We start from the raw sequence: 20,111 nt of genomic DNA, 5'->3' as shown, positions 1-20,111 counted from the left end.
AGCAATATTCCATCAACATCAAGGCAGGCGACACCAGAAATGGGCTTCACACATTGTACCCATGTGGAGAATCGAACCCGAACTAGTATATGAAATCGCCCCTCAAAATACTTCTGCATTTACGAAGATATTAACATAAAAAACAATGTGCATACTACATATTATACACAAAGTATGCACATTGTCTTTCCATACATACCTCCATAACTGAAAATCATTAAAGTCGATCTTATGAATAAAATATTTTAACAATGATCACTTTACAGTCTGCTCATTTGATCATTTACACAAAAAACATAGACAAGAAAAGAACACAGTAACCATGACAACGCAACACAAAGCCCATCCCTTCTATTATCAACAAAGAAACTTCAGTCTGTTGGATATTTTCAATTTTCATTATGTTCCATTTTCCATTTTTGTCCAGTTTAAATGAAAGAAGGTATATTTATATATGGTCACATACACAAAACATTGACACAAGTTATTTTTGTTTAAAAACTCTTATAAGAACTTGTTTTTTTCCCCACACCACTGTCATTCTAAGACAATGAATGTTGAGCACTCTCTTCAAATGTTATTGCACATCCACTAATAATGTAAAACTAACTTATCTTTCAGGGTGAGCTAAATATTTGAAAAATTAAAATCCCCACCCCAACACACAAAAGTACTTGTATTTCAATGAACCACAATAATACCCCCTCAATAAATATGCTTGTAGACAAATATTATAAATAATACAAATTAATAATATTCTTCCAAATTCAGTTTTGCGAGTTTCGTTGATGACTTTTTGCACATATTAAGAATATTGTAATGATGAGAGTCTTTGGCACCACCACAGATCTATTCACGATGACAATTTGACTGTCAGGATGGGTATTGGAGGCCAGGCTATCTCAAGCTCTGCAACCCGCTGTGCTAATGGATTGTGGGTTCAAATCCCAGAATCATCCTGCTTTTGTTTCTTCGTTTGTTGGCACCAGTGCTGACAGGTTTCACCAAAAGTAGGATTTGTTTGGAACCTGCATCAGCTCAATGTCAAGCTGATATCATCAATATGCTGTGATATCACTGAAGGATTCCCTCTATCAAGCTAGGCTCACTCAATCACTCACTAAACAAGCATTGGCAGAATGAATGATCCAAACCTCTCACACCTGAGACAGGCTTAGCATAAACTGCTGAGTACTGAAAACAGCAGAAATACATACAGTATAAGAAATACATCTAAAAATATACTTCTACAATACGATCAAAAAGGGAGATGTGGTAATATTTTTTTAGCTTTTGTTTTTGAAATCCCTTTAACTATATCAATATTTTCAAAAATTTACTTTTCGGTTGCATTGGGGCATGTCTGAAATGGAATAAAGTGTTTTGCCTGACATCCAAATTCCCGAACCATTCTTTTGACTGTGACTGTCAGTATCATATGATTGGTCGAAGTCGTTAACAACTTTGGAAACCCATAAGCACAGGCAGTTTGCAAAATAGCTGCTTGTCTGCTAGCCCGTGGCAACCAAAGTTTTGTTAAGGCTAAAGATTCAGAAATGTCCCTAGCCAGGTTAGCTACGGAAAATTTACAACAGTAATACATTTATTCACCCCTCATAGTTGATAAAAAAAATAAAATAAAAATGATCAACATGACCACAGAAAATCCATAATCAAACTAACATCTGTAACAATTTTACGATGACAATGTAATTAAAGTTACCTTAAGTCACTGACAGGTATAAAATATCTCAACTGTACAACATGCATCCCTTCTGGTGCACGGAAACCCTGCCCACTTCGTATGCCAAAAACTACTAGTGGAGAGAAATTAGAGCAGGTAACAACAGATGAGGACTGGACATTTCCTTCAAGATGGATAGTGAGATTTCCATGGCTAAAAGCTGATTGCAAGTTAAATCTGAAACTGGTTATTAAGAATAAGCAGAGGTAGCTAACCTGGAGAGTAGTAGTTTGAAACACAATCAACAATGATCTGGAATTCAAACCTATGACCACACCTGGCTTGCCTCTGGGGCAGAACTGTATCTTAGACACCTAGGCCACAGTTTTAAAGTAAGTACAGATTAATGGCCCAGCCTAACATGACCACTGCACATCCATCCAACCCACTCAAGTTAAAGGTCAGCAAGGTTTCTTATTCGGAGGCAGACCACCAGCTGTGAGAATTTTCTTCCATTCACTTGAAAAACGCGACCAAGACAAGGAGTCATTAAAGAACCAAAGTTCAGGACGTGGATAATTTGGTCCTGCATTGAAGTTCAGGTAAAATGGAGAAGATTCCAGTAAAGCATCTTGAGGCCGTAAGGTCCAGTATTTTTTATACAAATTCACAAAGCATCGAGATGGGGTTTGTGCCTTTGCGAACACTTTGAGAGAGTATGAACCCTTTATTACACGCTCGAGGTATTCAATACCCATTTCGTCTGTACATAACCGAATGTCGCCCCATCGCAGGTTGTAGTGATCTGCTGGACGTCTGATACCGAGGTACTTGGAGTTGAGGAACCACATTGTGCTCATGAGAGAGTCAGGATTCTGATCGCCAAGAACCTGTCTCTGGAACAATATTTCAATTTCATTGTCATCAATTGGAACCAGCATATGTCTCCCAGTCTTACTTTGATCGAGTTTGTTCTTCAAAAAGTCTCTTGAGGCTTTGAAGGCATCATCTTTTTCAATTGAGTATGGGTATCTGTTATCCCTTAAATACATGTCAAGGTGTATTTGCACATTTTTCAAAGTCCTTGCCGTTAACTCCTCACCATTTCCCTTCCTCACACCCTGGAAGAAGTCCAACAAGAGGCTGTCGAGTTTCACAGTTTCCATAGTCAACATATCAAAATCTAAACCGGATTTACTGAAATGATACTTCTTGAACTGTTGGACAGCATAATCTACCACTTTCTTGGATCCCAGGTTGAACTGATCTTCCTTCCTTGCGACAGTTTTGTTAGGTACACCATAGTCCTTAGCCAAGGCTGTCTGGTCATCTTGACCACTTCCTGCAGAGGACTCGGGATGATTGTCATCCAGGTCATCATCAAACAAATCCAGATCAATAACCCCATCTTCATCCAAACCTGCTACTGGCTTAGGGGAGTAGGCAATAGGTTCCTGTTTGATCCTCACAGCCACTTCTTCAGGTGCTCCTAGCAATGGTTCTTCATTACTTAATTGTGAACTTGCAGCTTGTGTTGTGTTGTTAGTTGAGCCAGCTGGCTGAGAGACAGCTTCAGAACTTTGTCCAGCTTTCTGAGCTGGATCTGGAGCAGGAGCTGGAGGAGGAGGAGCTGAAGCTGAAGCTTGAGCTGGAGGTGGAACTGTAGAGGTATTACTTGTATTCAATCCCTCGTTGGCACCAAACTCCGACTTGACCCTCACAATATGATCACTGGCAGACACAGGAGGAGTAGGTGGTGGTCTCTGAACATTGAACTGTTCTATGTTACCTTGGACATTTGCATTTTGGGTGTTCGGGGCTCTTAATCCTTCGTTGGTACTTCTGGGATCCTGCATAAGGGGTTGCTGCATGGGACTTGTTGCTGGTATAGACATAGTTGTCTGCTGCCCTTGCTGTACCATGGGATCAGATCTCGGTCTGTTCACTTGTCCCTGCTGTCTATTTGTGGCACCAAATTGTTCCTGCAGTCTGTTAATGGCACTATATTGTCCCAGCTGGCTGTTCATGGCGCCAAGCTGACCCTGCTGCCTGTTCATTGTACTAAGCTGTCCCTGAGGGCTGTTCAAAGTGCCAAGCTGCCCTGGAGGGCTGTTCAAAGCGCCAAGCTGCCCTTGAGGGCTGTTCAATGCGCCAAGCTGCCCTTGAGGGCTGTTCAATGCGCCAAGCTGCCCTTGAGGGCTGTTCAAAGCACCAAGCTGCCCTTGGTTGTTCATGGCACCAAGTTGTCCCTGTTGGTTGTTAATGGTGCCAAGTTGTCCTTGCTGGTTGTTCATGGCGCCAAGTTGTCCCTGCTGCCTGTTGATGGCGCCAAGTTGCCCTTGCTGGTTGTTCATGGCACCAAGCTGCTGTCTGTTAAAGGCGTTATACTGCCCCTGGGGGCTGTTCATAGCAGCAAACTGTCCTTGCTGTCTGCTAATGGCACCAAACTGTTCCTGTAGTCTGTTAATGGCACCATAATGTTCCTGCTGTTTATTCCTACTACCCAACTGTTCCTGAAGCCTGTTCCTGGGAGCCATTTGCTCCTGCTGCCTCATTGTGGCGTTATATGAATCTGGCGGTTTACCCATGGCACCGTATTGTCCCTGCTGTCTCATCATGGCACTATACTGATCCTTTTGTCTGTTCTGACTTACAGGGGATCTCTTTACTTGGCTCTGTGGGGGTCTCTGCATGCTGGCCATCTCCCTGCCTGCAGGCCATCTCTGCCCTTGCTTCGGGTTCGACTGGTAACTCTTCCCTGATGAATTCATACTCCCAGGTGACTGATCGTCATCAATGACTTCAATGACATCAACTGATCTACGAACTTTTGATGGAATATTTGGATTCTGAGCACCTGAGGAATCAGGCCTTGATCGTCTTCTGTTTTGATTATGCTGGTGAACATTGTCTCTGCTTGTCGGAACGTTCACATTATTCCTCCCAATCATCGGGCGAGGTCGGGATGGATTTATAGTCTGTGACGTTTTGAACGCCTTCGTACAATAGCTCTCACTGACCACATTCCCATTGCTCTGTAACAGTTCACTGAGGACATATCTCTCTTTCTTCATGTTGTCGATCTCCAAACACAAATAGCCGCTGACGTCCACAGTCTGACTGAAGTCTAGAGAATTTCTACACAATCCTTGAAGCTTCTCTATAAAGGATGTAAAGAACTGCACAGAGTATTGCTTCTCCATTCTTGCTCCTCTTCTTCTACTTCTTCCTAGGAACAGAAAAATCACAAATTAAGTCCTTTTGTAGATATATCATGGAATGTTCTCAGGATTTCATCAAGCCATACACCATCCATCACAAGCGGCCATGCAAGCGTCATTTTCCTCGAATGTTTGTCTCTCAGTTTTGGCATGTTCAGGCAAAGTAGCCCATCTGGTTTCCCTGACAACACAGCATTCTTCAGACATGTCCGACATCATCAGCATGAAAATAAGAGCATTAAATGTTTAGCAGAGTTAAGTTTCCCAGTCTGGCTTAAATTTTAGCATCCCTTGCATGGAAAAGATGGAAATATGTCAGTGTTAGTCTCTGAAAACATTTCATTCTCCAAACCAGATATATGCTGAATCACTTAGAACCACAGAAATGACAATCAAGTTTCAGGGTACATTTTCGATATCCAAAGCTTTAGTCCTTATCAGGTTTACTGCTGAACCAATCAATATATTAAGGATACCTCTTGATCTGACTCTACCCACCATATTGTGTGCTACATCCATATCCAGTTTGTATGCATTTTTATAAACTCTCCAACAAGGTCCCAAGTCTCTAATGACCGGACAGTGCATCAGTATCAGACAATGGTGAAAAAGCAACATTCATGAATTGTGTGAAACAAGACTTTCATTATTTTCAAAATGCAATAAAAACCATTGCATAAAATCCCAGATAATATGCAGTTATTGTATACTTAATAATTCTGGTAGCTAAGGGAAACAGCAGACACAAATGGAACTGGTCTCATGCACAGAGTGAAAACAGTGAGTGAGTGAGTGAGTCTAGTTTTACAAAACCTTTAGCAATATCATGGCAGGGGGCACTGGAAATCAGCTTCACACAGTATACCCATGAGGGGAAGTGAACTTGGGTCTTTGACACGACGAGTGAGCACATGAACCACTAGACTACCCTTCTGCCACTTTAGTGAAAACGAGACACATCCTGATAACGCCATACCATATGCCACTGGTTGCCAAGCTGGGGTCACTAAGGTCTTGGAAATGTATCTGAGGTACATCTATAAATATAACTTATTGATACAATTTGTGTTTTTATCAAGATATAGTTGCTTAATAGCTGTGATTATACTTTGACATTGATATTCTTAATATATACATGACGTAAAATCTGTACCAGGAAGTAAACTATACACTGCCAGATTCGTCACACTGGCTGATTCGTCACACGGGCAATGTTTACACATTTCCAAAGTAAAGTACATGTACTTAATATTGATATTTTATCAGAAGTAAGAAAATTTTAAGGTTTTACAAGAGCAAATGAAACTGATATGCTGGGTTATCTCGCGATCTCTTGTTGGGCACACTGGATCAAATCTACGCACCTTTAGATAATCACCATTACAATTCCTGGAGATTTACATTTCTGTACACAGGAAAGAACCCTAAGATCTAGGTTAGAATTGATCTTCAGCTGTTATAAGAGGCGACTAGCAGCATCGGTTAGTTGGGCACACTGAGTCGTTTGATGGATGTTGTATCACACATTGTGTAGATCAATGCTGTCCATCACTGGATTGTATAGTCAAGATTCAATCATTTACAGACCGTTGTCATGAGGCTTGAACATTGCTTTAGCAACATACAACAAAACAGAAACATTATGTTACAGATATTTTTGTATGACACAGACAGTGAATAACAATTTCAGCTTCATGGCCAGCCATAGAGATCTACAATGAGCATATACAAGTACATTTACTAGTGTAGAATAATACAGACTGCATACAGTACATAACAAAACATCATTAATAACATTGTATGATTATGTAACCCGATCTCCAAATGAAAATATATGTTCAAGGGGTTTTCTACAACAAAGGGAGATAAATCTCTTTCGATTCATACCAAATAAGCTAAAAACATTACAGTGCACTTATTCTTAGGCTATTGTCTTCGTTTGAGAAGCGGAATGGTGCACAATGAACAAATTACTTAGCTGTTGAAATGTTGAAAAATACTAACCTCAAGCGTATGCTCAAAAGCAATTCGACGTAATTTCCCCCCACGGCCTCACATCTCTCTCGCGGGTCAGACTGTACAGTTAAATATTAGTACTACTATCCACACGACGCATGTTATTCACCACCATTACCGTCGGGGCCGTTGAAGTTATACAAGGTTTTATCTTTACATACCCATGAGGCAAAGCAAGACTTGAATGACTACAGGTTTCGTGAGGGATTTCTGATTTCGCGCCGTTAACAGTATGAAGTATTGATTGCCATTTAGAAGGGAACATGATCACATGATCACATGATCTTGGGATACATGAAGCCATAAACACAAGTTTGATTTGAGCCGATTTTGTCGTATGAAATACCTACAGGCAGTGTATGAAATAAGCCAAAAATCCAGCCAGACATCAGGGCTGGTAACTTCAAAATGTTATCAGCCCAAAATGACCAAATATGGTGAATTTACTCAGATGAATGGAACATCTAAAAATTTCACCAGACCATAGGGCTGGCTAGCTGTAAATTTAGATCGTCCATCAGAAATCTAGACAGTCTCGGGCGGTCGGACGGGCCTTATTTCATACACTGCTACAGGTCTATAAACACCAAGTTCCACGGTTATATAGAGAATTTCACCCGAGTGTCTTTTGATATCAAATATATCACTACGAGTTGATAAAGTTACAAATATCAGAGGCTTGCCGAGGATATATTTACTTTTATCAACGATTGTTGATACATTTGATATCAGAAGACACGAGGGTGAGATTCTTTGTATCATAAAAAATCTCTCTTAATTAGTTTTCAATGAAAAATGTACATCTCTGAAGTTCTCAACACGGTACTGCCATTAGACATGCAGTGCAGCGATGTCATAGCATTGTGACGTCATCAGGTTTTTGGCGTCATAGCATTGCGAGTTATGCATTTGATGACGACAGGGCATTGTACAAAATCTACTGTCAAAACGATATAATCCCAGGAGATATATAGAGAATACTACACGAGGTCTCATTACATACGAATTATACGAAACGAGTGTCCTTCCTATGGTATCTGACCGAGCGAAAGCGAGGTCAGATAACATAGGAAGGTCACGAGTTTCGTATAATTCGTATGTAATGAGACCGAGTGTGGTATTTTATTTATTACCCACGTCTTACATGCATTTAAATTGACAAAACAGCGTATTTTTGTTATGTTTTTGGTTTCAAACCGAAACCGGTTTCATAAAGAGGTTGCGGAAGAGTTTTGTACTGTAGTACAATATTTGCATGACGTCACACTAATGACGTCACTGCCATGGTAACCGACGTCACGATGCATGCCAGTTGTCATCGCCTCGTACAGCCTCCTACAGTAAACTACTCCGTTGCACCTCGTTTCTTGGTTTCCAGTTGCTTCATTCGGCTAACATCACTGGTGGAAACATTGCGTTTATGTTTTTCGACAGATATAATGTCTCAGTTCGACTCACAATTAAACAGCGACACGGCAACGTTCACAATGTTTACATTCCCACAATGCATTTAAGTTGTAGAATGAATGAATTCACGTGTTTGTTATGAATGAAAAAATAGTTACGTCAGAATGTGACCTAATTGAGAGGTCATCGGTTATCCAATCAAATCGTTAGAATCAAACGTCAAGTCGTTACGACACAGGTCAACGCGATACGACACTCGTGTGACGTACGAGATTAGTATGCAACTACCCATACGTTGACCACGTGGGTAATAACGTTTGATCTCACACAAGCAATATCCTCTTTGGAACACAGTTTTGAATGATAAATAGTTTATATCACCAGAGACCATATAATCTATTATATTAATGTGAATCTAATGTGAATAAATAGTGTATTAGTATGCCACGGACTATTTAAACGTACGTTAACTATTACAGATGACCTAATTTCTTATTCAAAAGGCGATAAAGTGTATCTGTGTACTTTAATTTGGTGACCCTATGTTAACAGAAGTTATACTGACTGACTGAGTTTGGTTTTACGCCGCTTTTAGCAATATTCCAGCAACATTACGGCGGGGGACACCAGAAATGGGCTTCACACATTGTACCCATGTGGGGATTCGAACCCGGGTCTTCGGCGTCACGAGCCAACGCTTTAGCCACTAGGCTACCCCACCGCCCCTTACAGAAGTTATAGGTTAATGTGACCGATACATTTATGAAACAGATGTTCGCGAGTGAAACATACTGTATAAAGAAAAGTTGTTTACGAGTGAAATTTAGTATAAACAGAAAAAAACTGTATATGAGTGAAGTTTATTATATGAAGAAAAACTATTTAAGAGTTAAGTTAGCATGTGAAGAAAAACTATTTACGAGTTGTTTGGACATGAAGAAAAACTATTTACGAGTTAAGTTTGCACATGAAGAAAAACAATTTACAAGTTAAGTTAGCATGTGAAGAAAACTTATTTACGAGTTAAGTTAGCATATGAAGAAAAACTGTTTTCGAGTGAAGTTTCGTATGTGAAGAAAACCTATCTACGAGTGAAGGTAGTATATGTGAAAAAAAACTGTTTACGAGTGAAGTTTAATATAACAAGAAAAACTGTTTACGAGTGAAGTTTAGTATGTGAAGTACATATGTTTGACTAGCATCTAGTCTCTGAAATGAACATATTTTACTGTAAAAACAGTTCCTAAATTATGTTAATATGGTGGAATAAAAAGGAGACATGACTTTCTTCATTTTCAGACTAAACAAATCTTCATAGCTATCATTGCTAGGAATTTTACAACGCAAGTAAATATTTAGGGCAGGAACAGGGAACAAAACAGGGGATCTTAACGGGGGGGGGGGGTTTGGACATGTTCCTTCATGGTCTTTTGAACATGTCTTTTGTTCAGTATGCTTCAGCTTTTACAAAATAAAAATAATGATTTGCTATAAAAAGTTGTTATAAATTCGACGAAGCACTGCTCAATGATATTTGTGGAAGTCTATCGAACCAGGGGTGGACACAGACGAGGTGTGGTAATCACTCTTGAGAAAGTGGGAGTGCACGCTTCATTTTCACGAGAGTTTCAATGGTCATTTAATAAACTTTCAGGACAAAAGGGCTGCACCCACCCCTGGATCCGCCTAGGATCCGAATATAAACGTAAATTTCACTTAAGCCTTTTGTATCAGTTGGTATAGGGTATGATCCATTCAAAAACGTGTATTGGCTGTCGAATAAAAATTAAGATTAAGACACGTAACTATTGGAGTATTTAAGTAATGAAGAACATAAATTCTCTATTTCTCATTTTGCCTGTTTTACTTTTAATGTTTTATAACCTTTTCAGGGGAACAAAACCTGTACTGCATGGAATATTAATGTCCGTCTCCTGGTCTTGTGGATAAAGCGTCTGCCTGAGAGAGGAAGGTCGGTAGTTCGATCCCCGATCGCGTAATACCTAACGAAGTTAAAATACGGTATTTGTTGTTTCCCTGCCTTCCCAAGTAATAAAACAAGCCATGAGACACTTGTCAAGTCAAAGTATTGTGGCAGTTAATAAAATGTGGTAACGTGTACCTTTTGATTATTGATTTACATATTGAGTATAAATGATTTACTTATTGAAAATAAATAAATTACTTATTTATTATATATGAATTACTTATTTATTATATATGAATTACCTATGAGTATATATGAATTGCGTATTGAGTATAAATGAATTACTTGTTTATCATATGTGAATTACTCATTGAGTATATATGAATTACTTGTCGAGCATAAATGAAGTACTTGTTGAGTATAAATGTTAATATGACTAACGAAATGAATGGATGCAATAGGAATGTATATATTGATTTGATATGTTTACATCAAAGACGATATATCAATATGTAGTCTGTTTGCGAGGAGGAAAAAGGGCAAAAGAAAAGGCACAGAAAAAAGCCGGAAAATATGTTAAAGATTAAAAAAAATCTTTGGTTGGATAAGGAAACCAAAGGGCAGATATTTGTCTATAAACATGATAAATTTGAGAATCTCATGTTAAATATATATAAATGGAGTATGATAAAGTTTCTTTTAATCACTTATACTGCCTGGTCCCGTTTTTACCCCATCGCCCTGTCGCGAATAGCTTTTGTTCCTGACAAGTTTAATATTCAATAAATTACACACGCTGTAATCTTGTAATTATATCGTGGTTAGCGTATTGTCAACTCATGTGTCAAGCTCTAAACTCATTACAAGAAATATAGAAAGTTTCGTGTAATGTCCGTCAGACGCTCGATTGATGATAAATAGTTGAACTGAAGGTAGTATACTATTTACGTGCGTTATAAACAATATCGGTGCTACGGGATATGCCTTCCATTGTAGCCCATTCGAAGATGCATCTTTCATTGTAGAGGGTAAGCCAGAGTACTGTGAGCCTTTGTATTATTCAATCTGCAAACGCAGCGTTAATGAACTCACAAAGATTAATGACATCCATGGCATTATATATACAAAAACACATGCGTGTGCCTTGTATGGCATGGCGCTTCCGTCGATCACATAAAATCTCGGGAATTTTTCATATTTGAATTACTTCCCCTGGTGACAGTTTCGATTGGATATAGGTGGTTGTTTCGAGTAAACATAATATTATTTTACTTTCCGGAATGTGTGTGTTGGTTTATGAATCTTACAATTTGGTTTATGGACTTACACAAAGTTCATGTCGTCAGAAGGTTGGATGGAAGACTTCTGCTGCACCATGTCGTTTTATTAGTCCAGCATATAACTTGACGACTCTGCACTATACCAAGGTGTAGGCCTTGGTTGGAATACGAGTGTATTTATATGAACTAGTGGGAGTACTGCACTTTACCGGGCGCTCTTTTTCAGATTAATTAGCGTTGCTGGGGTTCCCTAACCTTAACCCTAACCCGAAGGATCGTAAAGGGTGGCATACCCTAACCCTAAACCCTAACCCTAAGGATCGTAAAGGGTGGCATACCCAAACCCTAAGGATCGTAAAGGGTGGCATACCCTAACCCTAAACCCTAACCCTAAGGATCGTAAAGGGAGCAGCGAGGTCTGCGCCCGGTAAAGTGCATTCTAGCCGAACTAGTCATTCTATTAGCATTGATTTGATTAAAGAAATCCACCTTGTGGAGAAACATGCAATGTTACCTTTTTGTCCAGTTTTAAGGATATGTAGACCTGTTTTTACGGGTTATAGCTAAAACGGCACCACAGCAGAACGGCACCAAATTTGTTTGGCGAAAACGGTACCATATATAAAACAAAGTATGACGTTGACTTTTATGTTTTATTTCATTTCATTATAACATTAGCAAGATTATATCAACATATATAAAACATACTCACTCACTCATTTCATTAAAATAACAAGATTAAAATAACAACAGCACTGTCAACATTACACATTTTACATGTTTTTATACAACTGTGATTCTACCTGTGTCTCATAGGCACACATACGAAAGGGAAATCTTCTTCATTTTGACAAATCTCACGGTACCATGATACAGAAAGTCTGGTACCACAAACACAATGAGTCCATAATTCACACTCGTCACAAGAAACAGCATGTTGATTTTTTCTCACAGTCTTATCACATACAACACAGTGGTAAGACATTGTGATGAATGATATGTAATGGGTACATTTGTGCATTTTGAATACAATTTCATTTTGACTCTGAGTTTGAGCGATTTCAATTGAGTAAATGTACTTAAAACATGAAAGGTTGCAATGTTTTCACGCTAAATTGGGATGCCCTTTCCAATCACTGTCGGCACAGTAGATGTATTTACTATCTAAACATTCTGCAATCCGATTATTGGCTATAGGGTGCCCTTTCCAATCACTGTCGGCAGTGTAGACGCATTTAAATATTCTGCAATCTGATTGTCTAATAACAAACTAGTTTCCCCCATAAGGTTTTAGTTGGTGCCGTTTCGCCATAAGATTTGTAGCCGTTTTCGCCAAGTTGAGGTTCCGTTATGTCCAAATGGTGCCGTTTTCGCCAGGTGCCGTTTTGCTGTGGTGACGTTTTAGCCTGAACCCGTTTTTACAGGTATTCCTGGAAGCGTGCATGCCATACTGTTGAGTTGGTTGGGACAGTGGATCTCTTGTTGGGTTGGGACCATCGAACATTTGTGTGGGTTCGATTTGAGTGGTTGGGGCTGAGATCACATGAAAGGGGTGGGCAGTGGATCACTTGTACTGGCTTGTCAGATCACTTAGATTGTTTGGGAAGTATTGGTTGGGATGCTAACTTGTTTGGGTTTTGATAGTAGACTTTTGGGACTTTGTATAGCTTGTGTGGTTGGGATAGTAGATCACTGGTGTGGTCTGGGGCAGTTGACCATTGCTGTTCTTTTGGCAGCAGATCGCTTGCATTGGTTTGGACAGTTGAACACTTGCAATTTTTGGATTAGATAACATTTGTGGTTTGGGACAGTGGATCCTGTGTGTGTGCTAGAGTTCTTTCTTCAGAGTCTGTTTCTCCACCTAATTCTTTGGAGTTGTTCCTCCACTAAGTTCCCATGGGTGGTTTCTCCAGTAGTCCCTCAGATGGTTGTTGCCCATAGCTCTATTGGGTTGTCCCTCCACTGGAGATGGTACCTGTGCTTAGTTGTTAGGGAGCCTTCTTCCCAGCAAATTCTCCAAAGAGCTCTGAATCTGAAGAGGAGAGACTTTGCATGATAGTATGAACTGTAAAGAATACTTCATTGGAGCGCTTAGCCAATTAATTCCACTTCTTTTGTTCCTAGGAAGAGGAAGAAGTGTGATGGAGAAGCAATATTCCCAGGAGTTCTTCGCTTCCTTCGTGGAGCAGCTTCAACAAGTGTGTCGGAATTATTTAAACTTCAGTCAGTTTGTGGAGGTCAGTGGCTATGTGTGTGTGGAGATCGACAACCTGAGGAAAGAGAGATACGTCCTGAGTGAACTGCTACAGAGCAGTGGTAATGTGGTCAGTGAGAGCTACTGTACAAAGGCTTTCAAGACTTTGAGAAATTCAAAAAATGTGTCATCGTCAGATGTGAGTGCAAGACTAGGGCTACCTCTAACTTCAAGGACCAATTTCAATAGGAACAAATCAAACTATGGACAGAGTGATCAAAGACTGGTCTCAAATCAAAATATGTTTGGTCAACAGGGACAGAGGTCTGAATTCTTAACCAGAATCAAACCAGTTCCATCTCGACAACTCGGCCATACTGTTACAAATGATGATGATGACTGTAGAAGTATTTCAAGTCCTGTCAAGAGAGGTGACATATCTGCTGTCAGAAATTGTCAGTCAAGGGTTCCAGTATCCCAGCTGAAGCAGACTTCACACAGAAATATTCGATGCAGCAGAACAGACAATATTTGAATGTTGATTCAGCTAGTGTTCAAGGCCAAAGAGTGTTGCAGACTTCCAGTACAGAAAGGCCAAGGTCCAAATCACTGCATATACACAGCAACTATACAACTAGTCCAGGTTCTACGGTTAGTGATGGCTCTGCTCTTCACAATTTTGAAGTAAAAGGTGAAGAGGTCCAAGTGACATTGCCTCAGTGTGTTGATCTGGACAATACAAGTTTTTCCCACAAATCCCACCAGAATGATAACCCACAACACAACTTCACTGTTCAGTCACCCACCTCTTCCCCTGATCAGTCTGAAGAAAGAGCACCTGTCAGATCAAAACCTTTGTCCTCTGTGTTAACTGTAAATGATGATGATGAAGATGAAGTCATAGATCTGGATTTGTTTGAAGATGATTTGGAAGAGAGTCTGACAAATGAACCTTTTCCCATGGAGGAAGACTCCCGAGACTCCACTGCTCCAGCTTCCCATCCGAGTCCAAATATTCCCGCCTGTTTCGTCCAGAAAAGTTCCAGTGCCATGAGTCCTGGGTCCAAACATGTGATGAAGTCAGCCATTAAGCAGTTCCAGAGGTACCACTCTGACAAGTCCGGCCAGGACATCGACCTGTGGTCCACTCCTCCTGAACAGCTGAATGAGCTCCTGCTAGACTTCTACCAGGGTGGGAGAACACTCAACGGCAAAGAACTCACACCAGGATCACTGAAAAATGTGCAGATATACCTGGACAAATACCTCCGAGAAGGAGGCTACCCATTTTCACTTTCAAAGGATGAGCACTTCAAAACTTCCAGAGATTTCATCAAAGCGAAAGTTCATGAAAATAGTAAATATGTTGTTGCGCAGAGACATATACCAGTGACTGACATGGACATTGAAATTCTTTTTCAAACTCGCCAACTTGGATCACATAGCCCGGAATCTGTTATCAATACTATGTGGGTTCTCAATTCCAAATACTTTGCTATTAAAAGACCTTCCGAACATTTCAATCTGAAATGGGGGGACATTGCTTTGAAAGTGGACGACCAAGGTCATGAGTACCTTCGAGAGGCAGACCAAAGGCTATGAGGCTTTTGCTCTCCGAGTATTTGCAAATTCAGATATTCCTGAAAGGTGTTTCGTCAATGTGTACAAGCAGTACATGGCTGCTCGACCAAAGTTGATGCTTGATGGAGCAAGTGCCTTTTATCTGAAAGGCAACAAGTCCCCTGTGATGGATGTGTGGTTCCTCCCAGAGTCCATGTCCTGGTGCTCGCTTATCAACCTCTGGAAGAGGATGGTCATTGGGAGTGGGCTGCCCATCAATAAAAAAATATTCTAGGTCGGTGATGGGCCATTAGTAGAAGTTAACCTGAAACATGGTTTAGAATGTGATACATGCAGAGCGTATCAGTTTGTCTGTTTGATTTGGAACACTTTGTTTGCATAGGAAACTTACTTAGTGATACATGTTTAAATCAGATTGCATAGGAAAATTAGTGAAACATGTTTAAATCAAAGTCAGTGTGTTTGTCCACAGCTAGATATGATGTGTTTTCTACTTCTAGGATTTTAAAAATCAGTGAATGTTTGTTTGAATGCCTGCTTTATACTGATTCTGTTAAAAGTCTTAGACCTGATTATGTAAAATACCTGCATCACTACAGGTGTATCCAACAGTGGGATGATATGCTGTTATGAAACTGAAATACTGTTGAAAACAGCAACTCACTCACCCAACCACCTACTCACTCACTCACCCACTCAAGTAAGTGTTTTGTTTATGGGAAGGATTGTTTTTACGATGTGTGCTTTTTGACTTTTGCTGAATGTTTGGCTTCCCATTTTTTGTTAGGAAGACGTCTGATGTGTGGAGATGGAGAAACAGTACTCAGTGGAGTTCTTTACCTCCTTTGTGGAGCAGCTTCAAGATGTGTGTCGCAACTACCTCCACTTCAGTGAGTTTGTGGAGGTCAGTGGCTATGTGTGTTTGGAGATCGACAACATGAAGAAGGAGAGATACGTCCTGAGTGAACTGCTACAGAGCAGTGGCGATGTGGTCAGTGAGAGCTACTGTACAAAGTCGTTCAGAACATCCAGAAACTCAGGAAACCTGTCTCAACTTAGCACAACAACAAGTCCTCTGAGTGGGAGGCGGAACTTGTCATGCAGAGGAGCAAAGTAAAGAGAGAACATAGAACTAAGATACAATATCATCGGGGCAGACCAAGAAGTCCGTTGTGGCCTGAAAAGAACAGTAACCATTATACAATAATCAATAATGATGAAAAAGATTTGACAGAAAACATGGATCTGGATGATCAACCTTGGTTGATCAAGCAAAAATCCACTCCTGCTAGTAAACAACTGCAAAACTGGTCTACTCAGGGATCATTGTCCAGAAGCCCTCAGGGATCATTCTCCTCCCCACTGAGGAGCAACAAATCTTCAGGACATCAACTTACAACAGTCTCCCATATCCAGGAGGAGTCTGGACATGAAGTATCCGCAATATTGCCAAGTGACTTCCTCCTGGAGAATGTAGAACAGAAGGTGAAGCAGGAACCGGAGTCCATCTCATCTGCTGCTTGTGAAGAGGAGGATATCACTGACCTTGCACTGTTTGAGGATGAGGTGGATGACAGTCAGGTTGACAATCAGGATGACAGTCAGGTTGACTTGCCTTCGTCCATGGAGGAGGATACTTCTCAGTATTTGTTTCAACGTAGAGAAGCACCTTTACCTGAGGGTTCTGAATCCCATAGAACTCTTTTTGGCACCAGAAAGGCATCTCCGAAGGGATGCAGTCGGGGGACCGAGCATGTGATCAAATATGCTGTCAATCAGTTTACCAGGTACCACCAAGAAAAAACTGGCAAACATATTGATATGTTGACTCTTTCTCCTAAAGCTCTCAACCCTCTTCTCCTCGACTTTTTCAAAGGGGTGAGGAAGTTGGATGGGGGGTTGCCCACTGCTCACACTCTGAAGAATCTCCAGTCACACCTGGACAGGTATTTGAGGACCAGCGGCTATCCCTGTTCAACCGTCAAAGACCCAAGGTTTCTGTCCTGCCAGTTGTACGTCAAGGCAAGGATGGAGGAGAGCAATGAATTGGGTCCCTCACAGAGATACATACCTGTCAATGAGGATGATATTGAAATGATGTTCAAATCCAACCAGCTTGGCGCCAAGAATTCTGAAACTCTTCTAAACACAATGTGGGTCTTGAATTCTAAATACTTAGGAATCAAGAAACCCTCCGAGCACTACAACTTGAGGTGGGGGGATATTGTTGTCGGACAAGATGAACAAGGACAGGAGTACCTTCAGAGGAGGAGGTCACAAAAAGCCATGTTTCCTTTTAAAGTTTATGGCAGACCTGACAACCCTGATAGGTGCTTCCTGTCTTTCTTCAGAGAATTCACTGCAAGACGCCCTGAGGCTGCAATGGACAGTAAATATTTCTTCTACCTAAGGATTAACAAGCATTCTCAAAATAGGTTTTACAACTCTGAGAATATGACAGTGCACCAGCTTGGTGTTCTCTGGAGGAAGATGGCCAATGATTCTGGTCTGCCAGTGAACAAGAAAATTCTGTAATATCTGTGGTTAAATGAACACATTTTCTGAATAATTCATGTGACATCACTCTATAGTACCAAGCATGTATTAAACTGAAAGAAAGTATACACTTAATAATAATAATAAACACTTAATGATAATAATAACCCTTAAAATTTATAAAATGCCTTTCTAGGCTTCATATCCTGCCTTAAAGTGCACAATCAGATAAATATTACCCCGGATTACCAAAGCTGGCTGTGAGGCGCAAGATGGTTAATCCTATGTCTAGTCCCGCTGGGTACCCATTTTTCGCTTGGTGAACACTTGTGTTTGATGGTGGCTGAAAATGTAGCAATGGTTCTTCAATGGGGAGGTATTTGATATATTTTCGTTTAAACATTTAAGTTGTGAGTCTTTAGGCAACTGTTCTCAGTCTAGTGATGTTTAATATCATCTGTAATTTGTTTGTCAAATCCAAGTTTCAAGTGTATACTTTCTTTTGGGTGTCAGTATATTTCCTGCGCAATGTTTCATCCAGATATCTGAACTATTCAGTTGTTATCTCGGTATCTCCAAGTGGTTCGTTCCTTGTCACCAACTGCATATGCAACTGTGTTTTATTTTGAGACAGGTGTATGTGTTGCTACGTTAGCTCCTTGTAAGTTTTGAATTATTTATGCTAAAGAAAGGTAATAAAATCATGGAAGTGCCTTCTGTTCCCATCCTGTATTATGTAAAGAATAACACAAGTGATTGGACATTTTTTAAGAATTTTGTATCAGGTAGGAAGCTGTTGAATATTATTATTTTTAACAAATGTATAGATATAAGATAATTACTTGACTTAAAATACAGTGTCAACTTAAGAAAATACTGTGTAATCAGTATTTCAAATACAATCTGAAATATACAATATATCAATAAATATATGAAAATATATACTTGACAAATATACTGCATGGTAATTTAATGCAGCACATTAGCAATACATGAGAATCTTCACATGATATCTGTGCTGCATTTGATCTAGCTTGTACACAAATACAGCTCATGCCTTTTGTGCGATGTGATTGTTGCAGATGCACATGCTTAGAATTTAGCTAAAAATCTGCATAGCAGAAAGGTCAGTAAAATCTAGTTTAAACAGTTGAATGATGGCATAGCTGTATTTTAATCTTCAATTTTCACATATGCATGCATTTTTTCCTTGCTTCATGGCAATTAGAACGAGTAAGTTTGGCTTAAGTCTGTTATTTATATATTGTAGTAATGTTTTATCAGGGAATACCCCGATTTGCCCTGTACCTCTCATTTGATTTTGTTCAGTATGCTGGATTGCCTGGTCCAGACTCAATTATTTACAGACCTCCACCATATAGCTGGAATATTGCTGAGGGCGGCGTTAAACAACAAACCAACCATCTAGTTTTGTTCCCAGTTATTATCAAAGACATCCACATGAGTGCAAATATGCCCTGTGTTTCTTAGCAACGAGCAATATTGTTTGTGTTTTATGTCATTCGCTTTATTTTCATCGTCTGTCATTTTCAGTCTTGGCGTGACTGAGGGAAAGAAAAGATACGTCTTCGTTTAGCAGTGCATGTTTAGAAATGGCAACAGATGTGTAATTTGTTTTGTCTTTTCATCCATAATTGGTATGAGCCTTCAGACTTTTTACTCTACATCATGTCTCGGTTGTAATAAGAGTTATATTTTCAATGATTTGTTACTATGTCATTAAAAGAGTAAATAACAGTACTTACAGTGTTCTTATGGAGGAAAATGAATGAACTTTTATGGCACTTTGATAGCGAGAGTTATTGTCAATTCTTTATGGATTTGATACTGTGAATCAATCAAGGTGGCCAGTCCATAGTGGTTACGTTGGACAAACAATACACAGGATTCGTGACACGAGTCAGAACTACGTGACATAGTGAACGCAGTGTACAACCAGGTTATGAGATTGTAACCATCACAGACCCTTGTAGATCTGTGCGGTCAGACTTGCTGTCTTGCTTGATACATGTCATTGTATCCCAACGGTATAGATCAATGTTCATGATGTTGGTCACACAGTTGTCTGGTCTGACTCAACTATTTACAGAACGCAGCCATATTGCTGGAATATTGCAGAGTGTGGCGTTAAACAGCAGACAAACTGTAACCATAAAACAATGCGTGAGGGAGTGAATTTTTTTCTTCTTCTCTGGACACTTATGTTCTGAAATTTTGACTAGATTCCAACTCTATTTGTCTACATGGGTTTTTTTTTAAATGGAGCATTTGCATTATTTTGGAC

At 39.9% G+C, this 20,111-nt stretch overlaps 2 protein-coding genes across 5 annotated transcripts; one reads left to right on the top strand and one right to left on the bottom strand.

Moving 5' to 3' along the window:
• Nucleotides 1-620: 620 nt before the first annotated feature.
• Nucleotides 621-6,986, bottom strand: LOC124287838. Its single transcript, XM_046724309.1, has 2 exons — nt 6,910-6,986; nt 621-4,913 (listed from the first exon to the last, which is right to left on the bottom strand). The coding sequence occupies exon 2, from the start codon at nt 4,885-4,887 to the stop codon at nt 2,146-2,148; it is 2,742 nt and encodes a 913-aa protein (XP_046580265.1). The 5' UTR covers nt 4,888-4,913; nt 6,910-6,986; the 3' UTR covers nt 621-2,145.
• LOC124287839 (uncharacterized protein KIAA1958 homolog) lies at nt 1,939-19,567 on the top strand. Of its 4 annotated transcripts, none has more exons than XM_046724312.1 (3): nt 1,939-1,950; nt 10,717-10,720; nt 16,119-19,567. In XM_046724312.1, the coding sequence occupies exon 3, from the start codon at nt 16,409-16,411 to the stop codon at nt 17,843-17,845; it is 1,437 nt and encodes a 478-aa protein (XP_046580268.1). In that variant the 5' UTR covers nt 1,939-1,950; nt 10,717-10,720; nt 16,119-16,408; the 3' UTR covers nt 17,846-19,567. The 4 variants fall into 4 exon arrangements, with proteins under 4 accessions (XP_046580268.1, XP_046580269.1, XP_046580267.1 ...); XM_046724311.1 differs by lacking the exons at nt 1,939-1,950; nt 10,717-10,720 and adding exons at nt 11,201-11,283; nt 13,660-15,584 and having other exon boundaries at nt 16,098-19,567; XM_046724313.1 differs by lacking the exons at nt 1,939-1,950; nt 10,717-10,720 and adding an exon at nt 6,826-6,836.
• Nucleotides 19,568-20,111: the final 544 nt, after the last annotated feature.

The sequence above is a fragment of the Haliotis rubra genome, unplaced genomic scaffold (assembly GCF_003918875.1).
Source record: "Haliotis rubra isolate DU_JTF1 unplaced genomic scaffold, ASM391887v1 Scf407, whole genome shotgun sequence".
Classification (NCBI taxonomy): domain Eukaryota; kingdom Metazoa; phylum Mollusca; class Gastropoda; order Lepetellida; family Haliotidae; genus Haliotis; species Haliotis rubra.
The sequence above is the reverse complement of the archived record's forward strand: the minus strand, read 5'-3'. Positions and strand labels throughout refer to the sequence as shown.

Excerpts from the sequence above, each read along its gene's own strand:
- LOC124287839 (XM_046724312.1), top strand. The coding sequence starts at position 16,409 with ATGCAGAGGAGCAAAGTAAAGAGAGAACATAGAACTAAGATACAATAT.
- LOC124287838 (XM_046724309.1), bottom strand. The coding sequence starts at position 4,887 with ATGGAGAAGCAATACTCTGTGCAGTTCTTTACATCCTTTATAGAGAAG.